The following is a 21,194-nucleotide window of genomic DNA, read 5'->3' as shown; positions in this document are numbered from 1 at the left end:
CAGCAAGAAGTTGAGAACTTTAAGAAGCTAAATCTCATTAGTAAAGAGCAGTTTGAAAACCTAACACCTGAACTTCCTTTTGAGCCAAACCAAGAAGTTCCTGTAGCACCTTCACAGTCCAGGCAAGGTATGTAAATCTGCTTTTGTGTAAGTGTCTGAATAGTATTAAAGCAGTTCTGAATTGTTTTTAAAAATTACTCCTTTTTTTTTCTTTCTTTGTGGAAAATCATTAGGTAAATGGTAAAATGCTAGAATTTTAAAACTCAACTTTTATCCTTTTGTGAACTTCTATGATCACACCAGGTTATGCTCAAAGCCAGAGGCTTACTTAGAAGTAGGCAGAATTTGTTGGTTCTTTATGTATCTGATGTGATTTTAAGATTGCTGGGAATGTTTCTCTTCCAAAAATAAAATTTTTCACCGACTCACTGATCCTAAGAATGCAATAGAGTCATTCTTTTGTTTTAAAGTCTTAGCTGTGTGTGACAGTGTAAATAAATACATTGGGAGATCCATAAATTGAATCTGACATTTCAGACAAGTATAACTGATTTCGTTACAGTCTTTTCCCGAAGGTGATTAAAAAAAAAGATTTATAAAAAGTCACACATGGCCGGGCACGGTGGCTCAAGCCTATAATCCCAGCACTTTGGGAGGCCGAGACGGGCGGATCACGAGGTCAGGAGATCGAGACCATCCTGCCTAACACGCTGAAACCCTGTCTCTACTAAAAATACAAAAAAAAAAAAAAAAAAAAAAAAACCCACTAGCCGGGCGAGGTGGCAGCGCCTGTAGTCCCAGGCGCTGGGGAGGCTGAGGCAGGAGAATGGCGTGAACCCGGGAGGCGGAGCTTGCAGTGAGCTGAGATCCGGCCACTGCACTCCAGCCTGGGCGACAGCGAGACTCCGTCTCAAAAAAAAAAAAAAAGGAAAAAAAAAGTCACACATATACAAAGATAGAGTGAATTTTATAATAAAACTCCCATTTTCCTGTTATACTTAATCACTCATACCCAATTTTGTTTTGTCTTGACTCCAGTCACTCCTATACCTCCCTCTGGATTATTTTGAAACAAATTCTCAATCATATGATTCATATTTTTTTATCCCTAAATATTTCTGTATGTGTCTTTAAAAAGATAAGGGCTGTATCTTTTAACGCATAAATTAGCAGGACATTATTTCTAAAATTAACAGTAATTCCTTAATGTGAAATATCTAGTTAGTGTTCAAATTTCCTCATTCATCACTTTTTTTTTTCCAGTTTCTTCAAATAGATTGCAATAGATTGATATGTCTTTTTTAGTCTACAGGTTTCTACTGTTTTTTGCCTTATAATTTATTGGTCCTTGCAATTTGGTATTTAAGAAACTGGGTTGTTTGTCCTGTAGAATTTCTCACATTCTGAATTTTGCTGATTATATCCCCATGGTTTCATTTAACCTGTTTTCTAGTCCTGAGTTATCTATGACTGTTAGTTCAGCATAGAGGCTTGATTAGATTAAGACTCAAATCTCTGTAAGCATATGTCATATGTAGTATTGAATACTATTAGGAGATACATAATGCTGTATTGTCTCTTTTTGTAATGTTAGCGGTCATTGATGATCAGTGAGTGAAGCTTTTATTTTACTAGGGGTTGCAAAATAGTGATGATTCTATTTTTAATCATTACATCTTACCTTAATAGGTAGAATACTTTTATAAGGAGAACTTTCCTCAGAATATTTATTTATTCTGAGATAGAGTTCTTACAGGAAACTGAGTCAGTGCTGAATTATTTCCTTTTGTTTACTAGTTTCAAAGTACTAGCTGGTTCCTTAACATTCTTCGCTGGTGACTAATGAAGTTTTTGTTTGTTTGTTTTTAAATGATCACTGTGAACTCATAAATACATGAGATGGGTTTCACTCTATTATAGTTATTATTATTATTGATACCTGTGCCAGTTATCAGTTTATTGACTGTTAGCTCTAAAGCCACCTTTCATTTTCTTGCTCAGTAATAATGGAGTTGGACTGTTAACTTTAATGTTTCCCACCCCACACAAGGTTGAGCCCCCACACAAGGTTGAGCTTTGTCAGTAACAGACCTGCTGCTGAGTTGGTCCTTGTTTCTAGGCCTTTTGAATAGAAAGAGCTAGGAAATTTTTTAAAGAGAAAAATATATTATGTATTCATGTTGATATTTTCTGTCTAAATTTAAGATTATAGGTTTTAATTTTAACTTCTTTGATTTTGTAGTTGTATTGCTTTTTACTTACATATAAAAAAATCTTTCTTCCTAACCACAGTAACATAATTATTTATTTGCTAATCCTATGATATAATAGTTCCAGAATAACAATAACATTAAATAACAATATTATAAATACTGAAAGGTAACTTCTTTTAGAGTTCTTTAAAATTTAAACTTTTAAAAACTTCATACTTTAAAGCTTTCTTTAAGGTTCTTTGTGTGTCCCGCTAGGGATGTTCAGTTAAATTGCTGGATTTTTTGTCTTGTTAAATTTGAATACTTTAAAATTGAGAATGTATGTTCCTTTGCACATCATAGAAAGCATACAAATAGCAAATAAGGAGATAAATTTGGCATTGCATGACATTAACAAAGAATTAATATCATAGAAATCTAAAACCTTAAAAATTAATGTGAAAAATGGCAAACATTAACAGAAAAAGTAGTAAATGAAAGATGAACATCAGTTTCATATTTGGGAAGACCAAATGGCCAATAAATATGAAAAGCTGCTATTTTTATTGAGGTTTTCCAATTAAAACCATAGTGATACACCATATTATAACCTAGCAGTTTCATTTCAAGAGATACTGTGGCAGGCCGTTGTGACTCATGCCTAAAATCCCAACACTTTGGGAGGCCAAGGCAGGAGGATCACTTGAGCCCAGGAGTTTGAGAACAGCCTGGGCATACTGTTGCAGATGTTTACCAAGAGAATATTTGCAGTATCATTGTTCATAATAGAAAAAAGCAATTGAAAACTAAAAAATGCACAGTTATAGTAGAATGTATTATAAGATGTGGTGTATTCATACATAGGAAAAATAGGCAGCAGTGGAAAATGAAAGAACTAACGTTATACGTGACGAAATGTGTTAATCTAAAAATATAGGAAAAAATAACAAAAATAAAAAATAAAAAAATAGGATGTATAAAATAAGCTAGAACAAAGAAGTTCATTCAATGTAATGCTATTACATAAAGTATAAAATTCATGGATATATGCATAGCACATAGGAGCCATGAATATAAGCAAGGAGAATTATTAATATAAAAATTTAATATATTAATTTACTCCTGAGGGTGGGGGAATCCCATCTGGAAGGTCTGCATATGTGTTTGCTAGCATCTGGAATTTATGTATTGGTCTAGTTGGTTGGTATGAGTGTGTATCAACTGTATTTTAAAATTTATATATAAATCTATTAATTTTTATTTGTGTGCTGTAATCTCTAGTTTTTAAATATATGAACAGAAAAGTATAAAAATAAAGCAAAAATTTAAAAAAGATAGAATTTGACCCAATATATTGCTATGACAGGAAATGTTGAATAGATTAATGTTCAAATTAAAAGATAATTTTAATCTTAAAATTAATTGGGCTTAAAAAATTCACTCTATGCTAGTTATATGTCATAACATATGGAAATATTAGAAAGTAAAGGATGGGAAATCATATAAAAGAATGATCCTAATAGAAAAGAGTTGGTATTGCCATTACAATATAGAATTTAAGGCATAAAGAAGGAGTTTATTTTCACTGTCTTCAGTATCTATGTTCCTATTTATTCCCTATGCCTGCTCCAAACAGGCCTCTGTCCTCCACATCCCAAACCAGCTACTGATAATATCACCAGGAATCTCTCTATATAAGAGGGGTCAAATCAGTCCTTATCTTACCTGACGTCAGCATTAAATCAAATTAATCGCTCTGTCCTGAAACATATTTTTACTTCCTGAACACTTATTCACTTATTCTCCTTCTGCCTCATGGAGTCTTTTTTGCTAGTTCTTCGCTGTTTCCCTAACCTCTAAAATTTGGATGCTTTAGGACCCAGTCCTCAAATTTCTCCTCTTTTGAATCCTCATTAACGCCTCGTGTAATAGCATCAAGTCTCATGGGTTTTAAAGAGCATTATTATACTAATGAGTATCAAATTAATATGTATAGACCAGACCTCCATCCTGTATTTCAGACAAATATTCAACTGTATGGTTAACAGTTCTACTTGTATATTTTATAAGCATGTTAAATTTCGTATGTCCAAAATCTAAGTTCTGAATTCCCACCCCTCTCCAAGGACTTTTCCTCCTAGACTTCCACATCTCTGTAAATATTACCTCCATTTTTCCAGTTGCACAGGTCAAAACATTTCTGTGTCATTTTTGATCTGTTTGTTTTTTAAATTCCATATCTTATTTATGGGAAAGTTATATATATTTAAAAATATATCTAGAATCTAACCACTTCTCACTTTCTCCATCTCTATCACCCTGTAAAAGTCACCATCATTTTCTCCTTGGTTAATTGTAATAAACTCCTAGCCTGTCTCCCTCCTTTCATTCTGACCACCCTACAAATATCCAGTTATATTTTTTGTTTCCTCTTAAAAATTATATATATTTAAGGTGTACAACATGATGTTTTGATATATATATATAGTGTAATGGTTACAATAGTCAAGCAAATGAACATATTATCTCACATAGTTACCTTTTTTTGTGGCAAGAGCACCTAAAATCTCTCTTAGCAAAAATACCAAGTATAATATAATATTATTAGCTGTTGCCCTCAGGTTGTACATTAGATCTCTAGACTTATTTATCCTACATATCTACAACTTGGTATTTTTTGACCTACATCTCCCCGTTCTCCCTCATCCCACCCTTGGTAACCACTGTTTTATTATCTATGTCTATATATTTTTTTAAAGATTCTATGTATAAGCGACATTATGAAGTATTTTTCTTTCTGTGTTTGACTTATTTTATTTAGCATAATGTCCTCCAGTTTCATTCATATTGTAGCAAATGGCAGGATCTCCTTTTTTTAAAGGTTTAATTCTATTCTATTCTATTCTCTATATATATACACATATATATACACACGCATATATATACATATATACACACACATATACACATATACATATATACACATATACATATATACACATATATGCATATATATACACACATATATATACACACACACACATATACATACACACACATCACCATTTCTCTGTTTATCATAAGTGGACACATACTTTAGTTGTTCCCATATCTTATATCTTGGCTATTGTGAATAATGTGGCAATGAACATGTGAGTGCAGATAGATATCTTTCTATGGTGATGATTTCATTTCCTTTGGGTATATACCCAGAAGAGGGATTGTTGGGTCATATGGTAATTCTACTTTTAATTTCTTTACAAATCTCCATACTGTTTTCCGCAATGGCTACACCAGTGCACCTTTTCATATACATGTTGACCTTCTTATGTCTTCTTTGGAGAGATCTCTAATCAGGTCTTTTGACCATGTTTTAATTGGATTATTTGCATTCTTGCTATTGAGTTGTTTGAGTTACTTATATATTTTGGATATAACTCCTAATCAGATATGTGGTTTGCAGTATTTTTTCTTATTCTGTAGGTTGTCTCTTCGCTCTGTTGACTGTTTCCTTTGCTGTGCAGAAGAAACTTTTTCATTTGGTACAATCCATTTGTTTATTTTTGCTTTCGTTGCCTGAGCTTTGTGGGTCATATTTTTTGAAAAATTGAGATGTAGTTTACATTCAGTAAGTTTCACACCATTTATGTACATCATTTTGGGAACTTTGACAGATGAATACAGTCATGTAAACACCACCTAGTCAAGTTACTGAACATTTCCATTACTCCCTGAGGATTTTTCCATGACTCTTTGTATTCAACCCAGGCCAAGTTTTTGGCAGCTTGTTTTCTATTTTCTATTCCTATAGTTTTGCCATTTCTAGAATATCATATAAGTGGAATCATATAAAATATAGCCTTTTGAGTCTGGCTCCTTTCATTTAGCATAGTGCCTTTCAGATTTATTCATGCTTTTGTGTGTTGTTTGTATTACCTTTTTACTGACAAGTAGCATTCCATTGCATGGATGTAAACAGTTTATCCACTTATTAGTTGAAGGCATATAGGTTGTTTTTCTGTTTTTGGTGATTATGAATTGAGCTGCTATGAGTATTTGTTTACAAGTTTTTATGTGAATATGTGTTTTCATTTCACTTGGGTAAATGCTTTTGAGTGGCACTGTTGGATCATACAGTAAGTATAACTTTTTAAGAAACTGTCCAACTTTTCCAAAATAGCTGTGCCATTTTATATTCTTACCAACAATATATGAGGGTTCCATTTGCTCTACATCATCACCAGCATTTAGTATTGTTAGTTAAAAAAAATTTTTTTTTGCCATCTAATAGTAGTATCTCATTGTGACTGATGCTGTTGCGTATCTTTTTATGTGCTGATTTGCCATCAGTTCATGCTTGGCAAAGTGCCTGCACAAATCTTTGGACATTTCTTTTATTGAGTTGTTTTTGTTACTGAGCTTTGAGAGTTCTTTACTCTGGATACAAGTCCTTTATTACAGATGTACATAGGTAATTTGCACATGTCTTCTCAGAACCTGGGGCTTATATTTTCATTTTTTAAGAGTATCTTTTGGGCCAGGTGCGGTGGCTCATGTCATATGGCTTGTCTTAATTAGTCTGTTTGTGTTGTAAAGTACATTGATTGGTTTTCAAATGTTGAACTAGTCTTGGATTCTCAGGATAAGCCTCATTTAGTTATTATATTATCCTTTTATATAATCCTAGTTATTATATTATCCTTTTATATATTGTTAGACTCAGGTTGCTTATATTTTTTGAAGCCTTTTGTACTATATTCATGAGGAATATTGTTTTTTTTTTTCATTGTCTTGGATTATATTTGTCTGATTTTAGTGTTAGAGGTGTTATAAAATGAGTGTCATAAAATGAGTTGGTAAGTGTTCCTTCTTTTGTATTTTGGAAGAGTTTGTCTACAATTGTTTATTTCTTACACATTGTTAGCATTCCCCAGTGATGCCATCCAGGCCCAGATGCCATCTGGGCCTGGAACTATTGGAATGTTTTAAACTACACATTTATTTCTTTAAGAAACATAAGACTGGCCGCCGCCGCCGTCGTCTTTCTCTGTCTCGGCTGAGGCAGCCATCTTGCTGTTGCCGCGTGCTGTTGTTGGAGGACCCTCCCTGCTTCAGATTTACCAACAGCATGAATCAAGAAAAGTTAGCCAAACTTCAGGCTCAGGTCCGGATAGGGGGCAAGGGTACAGCTCGCAGAAAGAAGAAGGTGGTACACAGAACAGCCACAGCTGATGACAAAAAGCTTCAGAGTTCTCTAAAAAAACTGGCTGTGAATAATATAGCTGGTATTGAAGAGGTGAACATGATTAAAGATGATGGGACAGTTATTCATTTCAACAATCCCAAAGTCCAAGCTTCCCTTTCTGCTAACACCTTTGCAATTACTGGTCATGCAGAAGCCAAACCAATCACAGAAATGCTTCCTGGAATATTAAGTCAGCTTGGTGCTGACAGTTTAACAAGCCTTAGGAAGTTAGCTGAACAGTTCCCACGGCAAGTCTTGGACAGTAAAGCACCAAAACCAGAAGACATTGATGAGGAGGATGATGATGTTCCAGATCTTGTAGAAAATTTTGATGAGGCATCAAAGAATGAAGCTAACTAAAAGTTTGGTTTTTGGAAGCTGGCATGGACTAGATTTAACAAATCAGCTATGTGGTTCCAAAGTTTTACAGACACAGAGAACATCACCTGTTACTAGTTCAGTAATATAAATATTTTGTATATTAATAATGCTGTTTGTTCAGCATTTTTTGGTCATTTGATTTTGCATTTTGCACTTCCTCCCAGGATATTTTTTTGGTCAAAATATGAAGTATTGGTGCAGTTTGAGGGTGTTTTGTTTTTTTTGATTCCTGGTTTTTTTGTTTTTTGTTTGGGGTATTTTTGGTGTATGTATGTTTATGTATGTGTGTGGGTATGTGTGTATACAGTGGAGAGCAAATTGGAAAACATTTCTATTTATCCTCCTCCCTCCCCAGTAGAAATAAAAAAAAAAAATCTTTAAAAAAAAAAAAAAAAAAAAAAAAAAAAGAAACATAAGACTAAGTAAGTCTTTTTTCTCAGGTGAGCTCTTGTACCTATTGGATTTGTTCGTTTCCTGGAATTTATAATATGCTCTTTTTCTCCTTTTACTGTTCGTAGGTTCTGTAGAGATACCTCTTCTTTCATTCCTACTCTTTATAAATTTGTGTCTTTTTTGTCTTGATCGATCTAGCTAGAGGTTCATCAGTTTAATTTTTTTAAGTTTTATTTTCATTGATTTACTTTATTTTTATTCCAGTTTTATTAATTTTTGCTCTTTATTATTTCCCTTTTTCTTATTTTGTTCCTCCTTTTTTAGTTTCAGTGGAAGCTTAGATCATTTATTTGACACATTTTTCTTTCCTATTATAACCATTTAGTACTACAAATTTCCCCCTAAGCAGTATTTTATGTGTTATTGCATTTTGATTTTCATTCAGTTCTATATATTTTCTAATTTCTTTTTAGTTTTTTGATACATCAACTATTTAGAAGTGTTTTTGTTTAATTTTTAAAATTTGGATATCTTCCTGAAATCTATTTGTTTGAAATCTCATTTTTAAGGGAGAAGTTTAAATTACTGATTTGAGAGTTTCTTTTCGGATATAAGCATTTAATATTCTCTCACTCTCTATATTTATCTATATATATTTTTTAAGACAGAGTCTTGGAGTCTCGCCCTGTCGCCCAGGCTGGAGTACAGTGGTACAACCTCGCTCACTGCAACCTCTGCCTCCTGGGTTCAAGCGATTCTCCTGCCTCAGCCTCCTGAGCAGCTGGGATTACAGGTCTGTGCCACCACACTCGGCTAATTTTTGTATTTTTAGTGGAGACCGGGTTTCACCACGTTGGCCAGGCTGGTCTCGAACTCCTGGCCTCAAATGATCCACCCACTTTGGCTTCCCAAAGTGCTAGGATTACAGGCATGAGCCACTGAGCACAGCCCTTAATTCTATATATTTTTGTTTAAGCACTGCTTTAGCTGCATTCCACAAATTTTGATATGTTGTATTTTATTAATTTTTATGCTTTCAAAACATTTTCTAAATTCTTTTGAGACTTCCTCTTTATGTATTATTTAGGAGCGTATTCGGTGTAATTTCCAAGTGATTAGAACTTTTTCAGTTATCCCTCTGTTATTAATCTTATTGATATATAGTTTAATTCTATTATAGCCAGAGAACATACTTTACATTATTTTAAAATTTAAAGTTAATTAGTTAATTTCAAATTTGTTTAATTAATTTGCTAATTTTATCACCCACAATATAGTCTGTCTTGGTGGATGTACCATATACATCTGAGAAGAATGTTTATTATATATTTTTGAGTAGAATGTTCCATATTGTCTGTTCAGTTCAGTTGGTTAATGGTGTTGATGAGTTCTATATCTTTGCTGATTTTTTTGTCTACTGGTTCTATCTTAGAGAGGAGTGTCGAAGTCACCACCTATAATTGCAGACTTGTTTATTTCCTATTTCAGTTCTATTGGGTTTTGCTTCATTTATTTAGCTCTTTTGTTAGTTCACCTTATACCCATTGGTATATTGTGTCATCTTGGTGAATTGGCCCTTTCATTCATGTATGTGTCCTTGTTTGCTTTGAAATTTAGTTTGTCTGATTTTAATATAGCCATTCCAGCTTTCTTTCATTTCTCTCTCATGGTATGTGATGTATCTTTTACCAACTTTTTACTTTTAACCTACCTATATCATTATATTTGAAGTCAGTTTATTATAGATAGCATATAGTTAGGTCATGTTTTTTATTCAGTCTGACAATATGTCTTTTAATTGGTTTGTTTAGACTAATGTAATTATTGGTATGTTTGGATTTAGGTCAACCTTTTTATTATTCCTTTTCTTTTTCTTTTTTTTTTTTTTTGCTTCTATTGCCCATTTTCTGCATTCTTTGTGTTATTTGTAACTTTTTCTATTACATTTTAATTTATGTACCGTGAATTTGGACATATATATCTTTTTTTTGTATAATTGTTTTTAGTGATTGCTCTAGGGATTTCTAAACACATACTTTTCAGTTTATTTCGAATCAATATTTTACCATTTCAATAAGAATGTAGAAACCTAACCCCCATACCCCCATAGAGATTTTTTTTTTTCCTTTCTCTCCCCACCGGCCCCACCCCAAGAGAGAGGGTCTCACTCTGTTGCCAAGGCTGGAGTGCAGTGGTGCACTCATGGCTCACTGCAGCCTCAAGCTGCTGGGTTCAAGTAATCCTACCACCTCAGCCTCCCAAGTAGGTAGGACTACAGGTGCATGCCACAAAGCCCAACTAATTTTTTTATTTTTTTGTGGAGACAGGATCTCGCTACGTTGCCCAGATTGGTCTAGTACTCCTGACCTCAAGAGATTCTCCTACCTCAGTCTCCCAAAGTGCTGGGATTATAGGCATGAATCACCACACTCAGCTGAAATTTCTTTATGTAATGATTGTCTTATGTATCTTCATATGTTAAAAAGCCCACCAATGTTTTATTTTTTACTTTCAAGCATGTTTTAAATAACTTAAAAGGAGAATAGTCTATTATATTTATCCAGACCTTTACCATTTATCTTGCTGTTCCTCTATTCGTGATGTTTCAGGTTTCCTTCTGTTATCATTTTCTTCTGTCTGAAATACTCAGGTTAGTGGTTCTTTTAGAGCAGTTCAGTTGGCTATGATTTATAGTTTTCTTTCTTCTGAGAATGTCTTTATTTCACCTTATTGCCAAGGATATTTTCACTGGATAAAGAATTCTGGACTGACAGTTCTTTTCTGTTAGTGATTCAAAACTGTTGTACCACTTCTTTCTGTCCTCCGTGGTTTTTCGTATAAAATTTTGTTGTCATTCAAATTGTTTCCCTACAAGTAATGCATCTCTAGCTACTTTCAAGATTTTTATTTTTTTCATCTTAAGTTTATAGCAAGTAGAGTGTGATGTGCCTTGGTATGGAGTTCTTTGGGTTTATCCTGGATAGGATTGTCTGTTTCTTAAATCTGTAGGTTTGACTTTAGACAAATTTGGGAAGTTTTCAACTATTATTTCCTTAAAAAAATTTTTAGACCTGCACTTCTTCTCTCCTAGACCTTTTGTTGTCCCACGGGTTCTTAAGGTTAGGCTGATTTTTTTTTCAGTTTCTTTTTTTTCTGTTGTTGAGGTTGCCTTTCAGTTTCTGTTGATTCTGGTTGCTTTTAATCTTTGTCACCCATTTTAAGCACCTTAATTACTATTGCTTTGGTGTACTTTTCATGTTTCTTGTGCTTGAACTCGCTGAGTTTTTAAAATATGTGTGTTTTTACATTTTTAATCAAATTTGGAAAGTGTTCAGCTGTTCCTTTAAATTTAAAATTTTAATTAAAAAATTAATAGACTGGGTGTGGGAGCTTATGCCTGTAATCCCAGCACTTTGGGAGGCCAAGGCAGATGGATCACCTGAGGTCAGGAGTTCGAGACCAGCCTGGCCAACATGGTGAAACCCCATCTCTACTAAAAATACAAAAATTCGCTGGGTGTGGTGGCGCGCACCTATAATCCCAGGTACTCGGAAGGCTGAGGCACGACAATCACTTGAATCCGGGAGGTAGAGGTTGCAGTGAGCCAAGATTGTACCACTGCATTCCAGCCTGGTTGACAGTGAGACTCTGTCTTAAAAAAAAAAAAAAAGATTAATAATGTTTTCCTGTTCTTTTTTCTCTTTCTCTCAAGATTCCAATTACATGTATAATTTATATTAGGGCACTTGAAGTTGTCCCATACTTCATTAATGCTCCATTATGTTGTTGTTGTTTTTCAGACCTTTTACTCTGTTTTTGTTTTAAGTAACTTTTATTCCTCTCTTCAAGTTTATTAGCCTTTTCTTCTACAGTCTATTTTTAATCCATCCAGTGTGTGTGTGTGTGTGCGCGTGGGTGTGTATGTGTGCGTGCGTGTGTATGTGTATGTTTTAAAATCTCAGCTGTCGTCCTTTTCTCATCTAGAAGCTTGATTGGATCCTCTTTTATACTGCCTATATATATATATTTTAATATGCTCGTGTTTTTCTGTACTTTATTGAATACACAAAATACAGTTATGATTTTTTTTCTTTTTTTTGCTAGCAAAGTATAAATCCAGGATTTGGATTCGTATCTATCTGACTGCTATAGTTCAGTGGCTGGCAAATTATGGCCTATTGACTGAAACTAGCCTGCTATGGGCCAATGTGATAACGCTGGTCATTTACATATGGCCTCTTGCTGTTTTTATGCTACAAAGGCAGAGCTGAGCTGTTTCAACAGAGACCTTACGTCTTAAAAAGCAAAAAATATTTACTATGTGACATTTGTAGGAAAAGTTTGCTGAGTTCTGCTTTAGAGGCATTTTTATTTATAAAAAACCTGAGGTGCCAGTTCTCATGTAGCATTTTTAATTTTTGACCTTCACTAAACACTAACAGCATAATATTGAGTTTTATTTTTATAAAGGCAGTGGAGACTGTAAACAAGGCTCATATGGTTCAGGTATGAAGCTGTGCAATGATCTGATTTGGTAGTGATAAAATTTGGAAAACCTTAGATAGTAGAATAGTTAGCACACCCCTAAGTTCAGTGGCTTTTACATTTAGCATGTGTAAGGTTCACCTGGGAAGCTCGTTGAAACAGATTAAAGGACTCTGTATCAACTTTCTGAATCAGTAAGGTAGGTGGGATATGAGAATATACATTTCTAACAAGTTCCCAGGTCATGCCAATAGTTCTATTTGGGACCATACCTTGAAAATTACTGCTTTAACCCTTTTTAAGTGTATCATTTGAATTTCAGTAAATGTATAAAATTGTATACCAGCACCACAATCCGGTTTTAGAACAATTCCATCATACTAAAGAGTTCCTCATGCACATTTGCAGTCAATCCCAACATTCACCTTCAGCCTGAGGCAACTAGTTATCTTTCTTTCACTATGGTTTTGCACTTTTCAGAAATTTTATATAAATGGAATCATATGATACATAGTTATATACTTGGAATCTTTCACTTAACATAGTATTTTTGAGATTCATCTATGTCATTGCATGTATCAGTACCTTTCTTTTATTGCTAAGTATTATTTCATAGAATGAGCATACTACATTTTTTTGTCCATTCAACATTTTATGGATATTTGGATTGTTTCTAGTTTTGGCTATTATGAAAAATGCTATTATGACTATTCATGTACAAGAGATGGCCTATGCTTTTGATTAAAAGGAAGTTATAATATATAGATGATATTCATATATTATGCTATGCTTGTAGTTGACAAAAAATGTTAATATGTTCTTGTTTCCTAATATATTTCCAATAATAATATTTTAATATTTACTATGAATATTTTATGTTCTTGTAATGAACTAATATTTGATAATTTTATGTCAAAATATTATAAATTGGTATATGATAGTCTATAAAAATTTTGTAAAATGTTTCTTTTGAGATAACCAACGTACTCTATAGATGTTAATCTTACAAAATTAATGTACCTACTCTTATTGGTGGGCAAAATTCACCCTGAGCACCTGGAATAAAATAAGTATAAAACAAATAAAACTTAGCTTTTGATTTTGGAAATGTTCCGGTACAGATAACAATAGGGAGAATTGTTTAACGAAATCCTCATGTATCCATCTCACCTAATTTCAACAATTGTTAATAGGTTGACATTCTTTTTTAATCTGTACCTTGCCTCCCAATCTATTTCTGGTATTCTATATTGAATCTCAAAGTCATATCATTTCTTCTGGAAATACTTCACTATATATTGCAAACTGACTAGGACTTACAAAACAAGTATGTATGTAAATTTTTATAGCACCATTATTTCACCTAACAAAATTAGCAATAATTTTTAATATAATCTACTACGCAGTATATGTTTAGTTGTCCCTAATTGTCTGAAATATATTTTTCAAATTGTTTGATTGAACTAGGACGAAACAAGATGCAAACATTGCAATTGACTGATAACACCATTAAGTCAATCTTAATCTCTAATTATTTCTCTTCCCTTGTTTTTCCATGACAATGATTTGTTGAAGAAACTGGTTAATTTGTTGAAGAAACTGGTAGGATTTCTTATGATCTGTATTTACCTGACTGTATCTTCTTCATATCATTTAGTATATCCTTTATCCCATGTATTACTAATGAAGTATAAGTACAAAGGATTTAGATATAGAGGATTGAATATATTCAAGTTTTGGCATTGTTTTTTTCCTAGTAGCAAGAATATGTCTTAGGAAGACTTGTCTATTTCCTATAACATCATAGTATGTCTGTCACTCCCACTTTTACTGATGCTGTGATTCATGATTTGACTCAGGTGTTGTCAGCCTGATCCTTTCATTAACAAGTTTCTCTCCAATCTTTTACCAAATGGTTTTAGCAGCTATTGATGAATATTCCCTAGATTTGCCTCTGTCAGTAGAATTGCAAAATGGTTAACTTCTAATTCCATCATTTCTTCTGCAATCCTTACGTAAAATTTTCTTATGAAGAATGTTCTTTCATCAACTCTTTGGTTACCCTGAAATTCAACTTTTACAGACAAGGAAGGATAAATGCTTGCTTCTTTCTTTTTATTCAGTTTATTGGTTTTCAAAATAATGAGTTAGTGCCCTAGGAAACTCTAAATGTGATTAAGTTTTAAAGTATCATTATGAACTCATGGAGCTTATTTATTCGATGTGTTTAATCCATTTTGGTCGTTGTTTTTAGTGGTCAAATTGTTTTATTTTTGACTGGTGAACCTCTAAGATTTACTCCTTTGTCCTTTGATTTATGCTAGTATTTTAAAAACTACTTTATTGCTTTTCTGCTACTTTATTGCTCAAGATTTCCCAGGCTCAGATTATACATTCTGTACTCCAGATGTTATTTCTTTGAGGAGAACTAATTAGTGGGAAATGGAATTTATAGACCATAATCTAAGTGATAGGAAGCTTACTCTTTCTGGGTTGTTACTGCTCCTAGATCTTTGAAAATGTCTTTCACAAAGGTACTGGATTTAACACATTTTTCAGTATATGTTCATGTTTTTATCTCTAGGATTGTATCTCTCTCTCTCTATATATATATACATGCATATATATATGCATATATATATATGTTTTTTTTTTTTTTTTTTGAGATGAAGTCTCGTTCTTGTTCCCCAGGCCGGAGTGCAATGGTGTGATCTCAGCTCACTGCAACCTCCGCCTGCCGGGTTCAAGCAATTCTCCTGCCTCAGCCTCCTGAGTAGCTGGGATTACAGGTGCCTGCTACCATGCCTGGTTAATTTTTGTATTTTTAGTAGAGATGGGATTTCACCATGTTGGACAGGCTGGTCTCAAACTCCTGACCTCAGGTGATCTACCTGGCTTGGCCTCCCAAAGTGCTGGGATTACAGATGGGAGCCATTGCACCTGACCAGATTGTATATATTTTTGGTATAAGGAAAACAGTATTAACACAATTCAGTTAAGTTTAGCATTCCTTTGATAAGGATATATTTTTTCCCAGACATTATGTATGGTAGGCACTAGTATTCGATGCAATTGTGGTAGTTGCTTTCTGGAAAGCAATGAGACTTACTGTTGGCATCTATGGGATGATATGTAAGAAAATAAATTTTAATTTAATAAATGAAACAATAAATGGAGAAAATACAGACACAGCACAAAGGTGTTCAAGGAATGCTTCACATTCCCAAGAAAGGTAACATCTGTGCTGGGTATTAAAGGAAGGCTATGGTAACTGTTGCATTGGGTATACAAAAGATTCAGGAAAGGGACTTTCAGACAGAAGAAAAAGCATATGGCCGGGCGCGGTGGCTCAAGCCTGTAATCCCAGCACTTTGGGAGGCCGAGACGGGCGGATCACGAGGTCAGGAGATCGAGACCATCCTGGCTAACACAGTGAAACCCCGTCTCTACTAAAAAATACAAAAAACTAGCCGGGCGAGGTGGCGGGCGCCTGTAGTCCCAGCTACTCGGGAGGCTGAGGCAGGAGAATGGCGTAGACCCGGGAGGCGGAGCTTGCAGTGAGCTGAGATCCGGCCACTGCACTCCAGCCTGGGCGACAGAGCGAGACTCCGTCTCCAAAAAAAAAAGAAGAAAAAGCATATGAAAAGATACAGAACAAGGATCAGGACTGACAGTTTGGTGCTATTTGTGTCACCAAGATCAAAGTGGAAAATGACAACAGATGAGGCAAAATCAGCAAAATCTCATATGCCAGGGTAAAGAGCCTAGGCTTATTCTAGAGGCAAATGGGAAATACTGAAGAATGTTAAACAGAAATATGAAATGATCTAATTTTCTCCTCAGAATAATCATTCTGGTAACAGTGAGGAAAATGGATTGGGAGAGGAAATGGCAAATGTGTAAGTTCACTTTTGACTTTACAAACTCGTGCCTAGAATAGTGCTTGGCAGATAGCAGGCACTTAATATTTGTTGAGTGAAAAAAACAAAAAGTTGTTATATGAATCAAAAGAAGTAGATAAGTCTGAAGAAAAACCACACGGAAATAGAGACTATTTTTTTTTGTTGCTATTACTTGATTTATCTGCTGGCTTATTTGGTATCTTACCATAAGATTTTCATGAGCAAATCAGCAAGTAAAATAACAGAATAAAAAAAAAATAGTCGAAGGGTTTGAATAGCAGTCTCACAAAAGAGGAAGTCTGAAGGGTAACTAGATATATGAAAACATGCGCAATTTCACTAGCAATAACGAAGGAAATGCAAATATCTTTTAAATCCCATGAGATGGAAGAATAGTTAAGAGTTTAAACAAAACCCAGTCTTCACCAGGATGTTAAATTGTTGGAATTCTCACATGCTGCTGGTGAGAGTGTAAGTTGGTGAAATCATTATAGAAAGTGGTTTGGCGGTCAGTGGTCATTAAATCAGAAGATGCACATCTCTTTTTTTTTTTTTTTTTTTTTGAGATGGTGTCCTGTCGCCCAGGCTGGAGTGCAGTGGCGCCATCTCGGCTCACTGCAAGCTCCGCCTCCCCGGGTTCACGCCATTCTCCTGCCTCAGACTCCCAAGTAGCTGGGACTACAGGCGCCCGCCACCATGCCCAGATAATTTTTTCGTATTTTTAGTAGAGACGGGGTTTCACCGTGTAAGCCAGGATGGTCTCGATTTCCTGACCTCGCGATCCCCCCGCCTCGGCCTCCCAAAGTGCTGGAATTACAGGCGTGAGCCACCGCGCCCGGCCAGATGCACATCTCTTTTGACTCAGTATTTCCACTCAGATATAAACCCTAGAGAAATGCTCATACCTATACAGAAACATGTTCAACAATGTTGATCACAGCATTGTTGATTAAACAAAAAACTTTGAAATAATATAAATGTCTCTCTGCAGGAGAATGGATAAATTGTGATATATTTGTACACCACATACTATTCAGCACTGAAAATGAACAAATTAGAGCTATGTAAATAAAACATGAGAAAAGTTTACAAAGTGATATAGTATTATGTTACATATATAAAGTTAATTATGCAAAATAATATTACATATATGTAATAATAGATCAAAATTCCAAATTTAAGAGGCTAGTTATCTCTGAGAAAGGAAAGCAGGAGGGAAATGGGATTAGCGGAGGTTACACAGGAAGCTTCACCCTTTCTTTAAAAGAAAAAGTCATAAACAGATATAGAAAAATAAAAATTTTATAAAGTTAGATAATGGTCAAAAAAGTATTTGTTATTTTTGTTTTTATATATTTAAAATGTTTTCAGTGAAAAATCCTTTGAGCTTAGAGAATTCCAGAATTATCCTTATTCTCAAAGTAAAATATTTTCCTAGCATCTAAATAATTTTAAGAGTTTTTTATTTTGCAGATTTGACTGATGAATTAGCTCAGAAGCTATTTGATGTTTCAGAAATAACTTCGGCAGCAATGGTTTGTTCGTTGCCTACAGCAGTTCCAGAATCTCCTAGAATTCATCCTACAAGAACACCCAAAACACCTCGAACACCTAGGTTACAAGATCCTAACAAAACACCAAGATTTTATCCTGTTGTTAAAGAACCAAAAGCCATTGATGTAAAGGTATACAAAACAACCAGGAATATAAGGCTTGCATTTTGTATCCTTTAACATTACAGAATGAGACGTTGTAATTTCTATAACATCACATTAAAAAGTGTGTGTTATAACTTGTAATAGTTCACTTAAAAATCGTACTTTACCATAGTGATAGTTTCTCAGGTTAAGAAATTTTTTGGTTGGGCATGGTGGTTCATGCCTGTAATCCAACACTTTGGGAGACCAAGGCAGGTGGATCGCTTGTGCCCAGGAGTTGGAGTCTAGCCTGGGCAATGCCGTGGGACCCCATCTCTAAAAAAATACAAAAATTAGCTGGGCATGGTGGCATGTGCCTGTAGTCCCAGCTACTTCGGAGACTGAGGTGGGAGGATTGTTTGAGCCTGTAGGGGTGAGGGCTGCAGTGAGCCATGATCATGCCGCTGCACTCCAGCCTTGGCAACAGAGTAAGACCCCATTTAAAAGTAAACAAACAAACAAAAACCTTTTTTACCATTGGATACTGTAATTAAAAACGAACAGAAAGTATAATGAAGAATCACACTAAGCTGCACTTCATTTTATCCTTGTGTCACAAACCTACCAAAGGACCTTATTAAGTTTTGTAACTTGTGTGTGAGATTTTTGAGTTTTGTGACTTCATATGATTTCACAATGTGTTATCTACAGTATGAAAATGTTTGAGTTCATTTATAGTCAGAGGGTTTTAATTTACTTGTGAAGTTCACACTATTGAAACTAATTGCAATGCTTGACTTTATTTTCTTTAGAGTCCAAGAAAGAGAAAAACAAGGCATAGCACAAATCCCCCTCTAGAGTGTCATGTTGGTTGGGTAATGGATTCCAGAGACCATGGGCCAAGAACATCCTCTGTCAGGTACTATATTTCTCAAACATTACTTTTTTGTTCTTGATTTGAAGTTTTTTGAAAACAGTTACTAATTAGATATTTCAAAATATTTAAAAATTAATATGTTAGCAAGTTACAGAACAATGAAAATGGTACAAAGAAGCCAAAGAAGAGATAAGTTTTACAAGTATGTTAAGGAAATAATCCAGTAAGACAGTTTTTTTTTCCCATTTAAATTATTTTTCACAAATGTGAACTCTTAGATTTATTTATGTAGGTCTATGAAAGTTATTATCTTTGGAAAAATCCCAGAGTCTTAGTGGCATTTAATAGGTTCTTAGTAGATATTTATTGAGGGCATTAATGTGCTAAATACACTACTCAAACTATATAAATACTATGGAAACAAAGCATTATTATTTTGCTTTTTTCCCCCATTTTTGGTAAATCATTTAGATTAGTTGATTTTTAGCAGAAATTTTTTTTTATAAGAAAGAAGAAAATTAATTTTAAAAAAAGAAGACTAGAGCAAATCTTTTAGAGTGCCAGTGATATGCAAAGCACTGTGGTATGTTTTGTCCTTCAAAGGGGTTGCAGAGGTGATTTATTGCTCATTGCTTTGTGATTCTTTCTTTTAAATAAAAATAGAGACAGAATGTTGCCCTGTTGCCTAGGACAGTCTCAAACTTCTGGCCTCAAGCAATCCTCCTACCTCAACCTCTAAAGTTCCGGGATTTTTTTTATTTTTATTTTTTGAGACGAAGTCTCGCTCTGTCACCCAGGCTGGAGTGCAGTGGCACAATCTTGGCTCACTGCAAGCTCCGCCTCCTGGGTTCAAGCAATTCTCTTGCCTCAGCCTCCCGAGTAGCTGGGACTACAGGTGTGTGCCACCACGCCCGGCTAATTTTTTGTATTTTTAGTAGAGACGGGGTTATGTTAGCCAGGATGGTCTTGATCTCCTGACCTGGTGATCCACCCGCCTCAGGCTCCCAAAGTGCTGGGATTACAGGCGTGAGCCACCACACCCAGCTAAAGTGCTGGGATTATAGGCATGAGCCACCTCACCCAGCCTGTGTTTCTTAAACACCATTTTGTGTTTATACTAGATATTTTCAGAATAATTAATGGATAGTTTTTCCACTTGAAAACTTTGGGAAAATATGTTTTTGACTGATTACTAGAAAAGGATTAGTTAGTTTCATGAAAAGAAATGCTAGGGAGTTTATCATGCTCTCAAAACCTTGAAATCTGTCTATTTAGTGATACACATTTGATTATTTTACATTGTTCTTACTAGATATATTGTCTCTAAAAGATAAAAAGTGCGTATGTTCTTCTGCACACCTGTGGTATACTAATAGTTATTCTGGGGTTATAAGTGACTTTTCAGTTTTTTTCCCCAGAGTATTTCTTTTTATTGGAGCAGTATATTTAGAGATCAACAACAGTGAAAAATGTTTAATTTACCTAATGAAGGACATCTTGTCTTTGTTGCTTCCAAGTTTTGGGAATTATGAATAAAGCTGCTATAAACATCTATGTAAAGGTTTTAGTGTGGACATATCTTAAAATCCCTTGGATAAATACTAAGGAGCATGATTGCTGGATTGTATGATAAGAATATGTTTAGTTTTGTAAGAAGCTGCCAACCTGTTTTCCAAAGTGGCCCTATCATTTTGCATACTCACCAGTAATGTTTCTTTTTAACCTTGGTAATGTCTTGTTTTGAAGTCAGCCTTGTCTGATATTTGTATAATTATGCGAGCTTTCTTTAGATGAGTGTTTGCCAGTGTATCTTTTTCTACCTTTTTACTTTTAAGCAATCTCTTTGTTTTAAAGTGGGTTTCACATAGGCAGCATATATTTGGGTCTTTCTTTGCTTTTTATAACCCAGTCTGATAAGGTGTTAATCAGTATGTTTAGACCATCCACATTTAGTGTAGTTACCGATGTGGTTGGATTTAAATCTATCATTTCTTTGTCTCATCTATTCTTTTTTTTTTTTCTTTTCTTTTTTTTTTTGAGACTGAGTCTCTCTCTGTTGCCCAGTCTGGAGTGCAATGGCAC

The 21,194-nt window shown here is 34.5% G+C and overlaps 2 protein-coding genes across 11 annotated transcripts in view; both read left to right on the top strand.

Moving 5' to 3' along the window:
* LARP1B (La ribonucleoprotein 1B) overlaps window positions 1-21,194 on the top strand; it is a 156,657-nt gene that overhangs the window by 100,394 nt on the left and 35,069 nt on the right. For 6 of the 9 annotated variants that reach the window (XM_050791526.1, XM_050791524.1, XM_050791523.1 and 3 more), the window contains exons 12-14: window positions 4-127; window positions 18,072-18,283; window positions 19,048-19,154. In XM_050791526.1, the coding sequence (XP_050647483.1) occupies window positions 4-127; window positions 18,072-18,283; window positions 19,048-19,154 (443 nt within the window). Of the gene's footprint in view, window positions 1-3; window positions 128-16,539; window positions 16,596-18,071; window positions 18,284-19,047; window positions 19,155-21,194 lie in introns of those variants that run through there. The other 3 variants (XM_050791530.1, XM_050791527.1, XM_050791532.1) reach the window with 3 other exon arrangements.
* Window positions 7,223-8,234, top strand: LOC126955210 (transcription factor BTF3 homolog 4). Of its 2 annotated transcripts, XM_050791540.1 has the most exons (2): window positions 7,321-7,488; window positions 7,691-7,759. In XM_050791540.1, the coding sequence occupies exons 1-2, from the start codon at window positions 7,321-7,323 to the stop codon at window positions 7,757-7,759; spliced, it is 237 nt and encodes a 78-aa protein (XP_050647497.1). The 2 variants fall into 2 exon arrangements, with proteins under 2 accessions (XP_050647496.1, XP_050647497.1); XM_050791539.1 differs by having other exon boundaries at window positions 7,223-8,234.

Source organism: Macaca thibetana, chromosome 5 (genome assembly GCF_024542745.1).
Source record: "Macaca thibetana thibetana isolate TM-01 chromosome 5, ASM2454274v1, whole genome shotgun sequence".
Taxonomy (NCBI): domain Eukaryota; kingdom Metazoa; phylum Chordata; class Mammalia; order Primates; family Cercopithecidae; genus Macaca; species Macaca thibetana.
Note: the sequence above shows the minus strand (reverse complement) of the source record. Positions and strands in the feature narration are given on the sequence as shown.

Coding starts and splice junctions, on each gene's coding strand:
- LOC126955210 (XM_050791539.1), top strand. CDS start 7,321: ATGAATCAAGAAAAGTTAGCCAAACTTCAGGCTCAGGTCCGGATAGGG.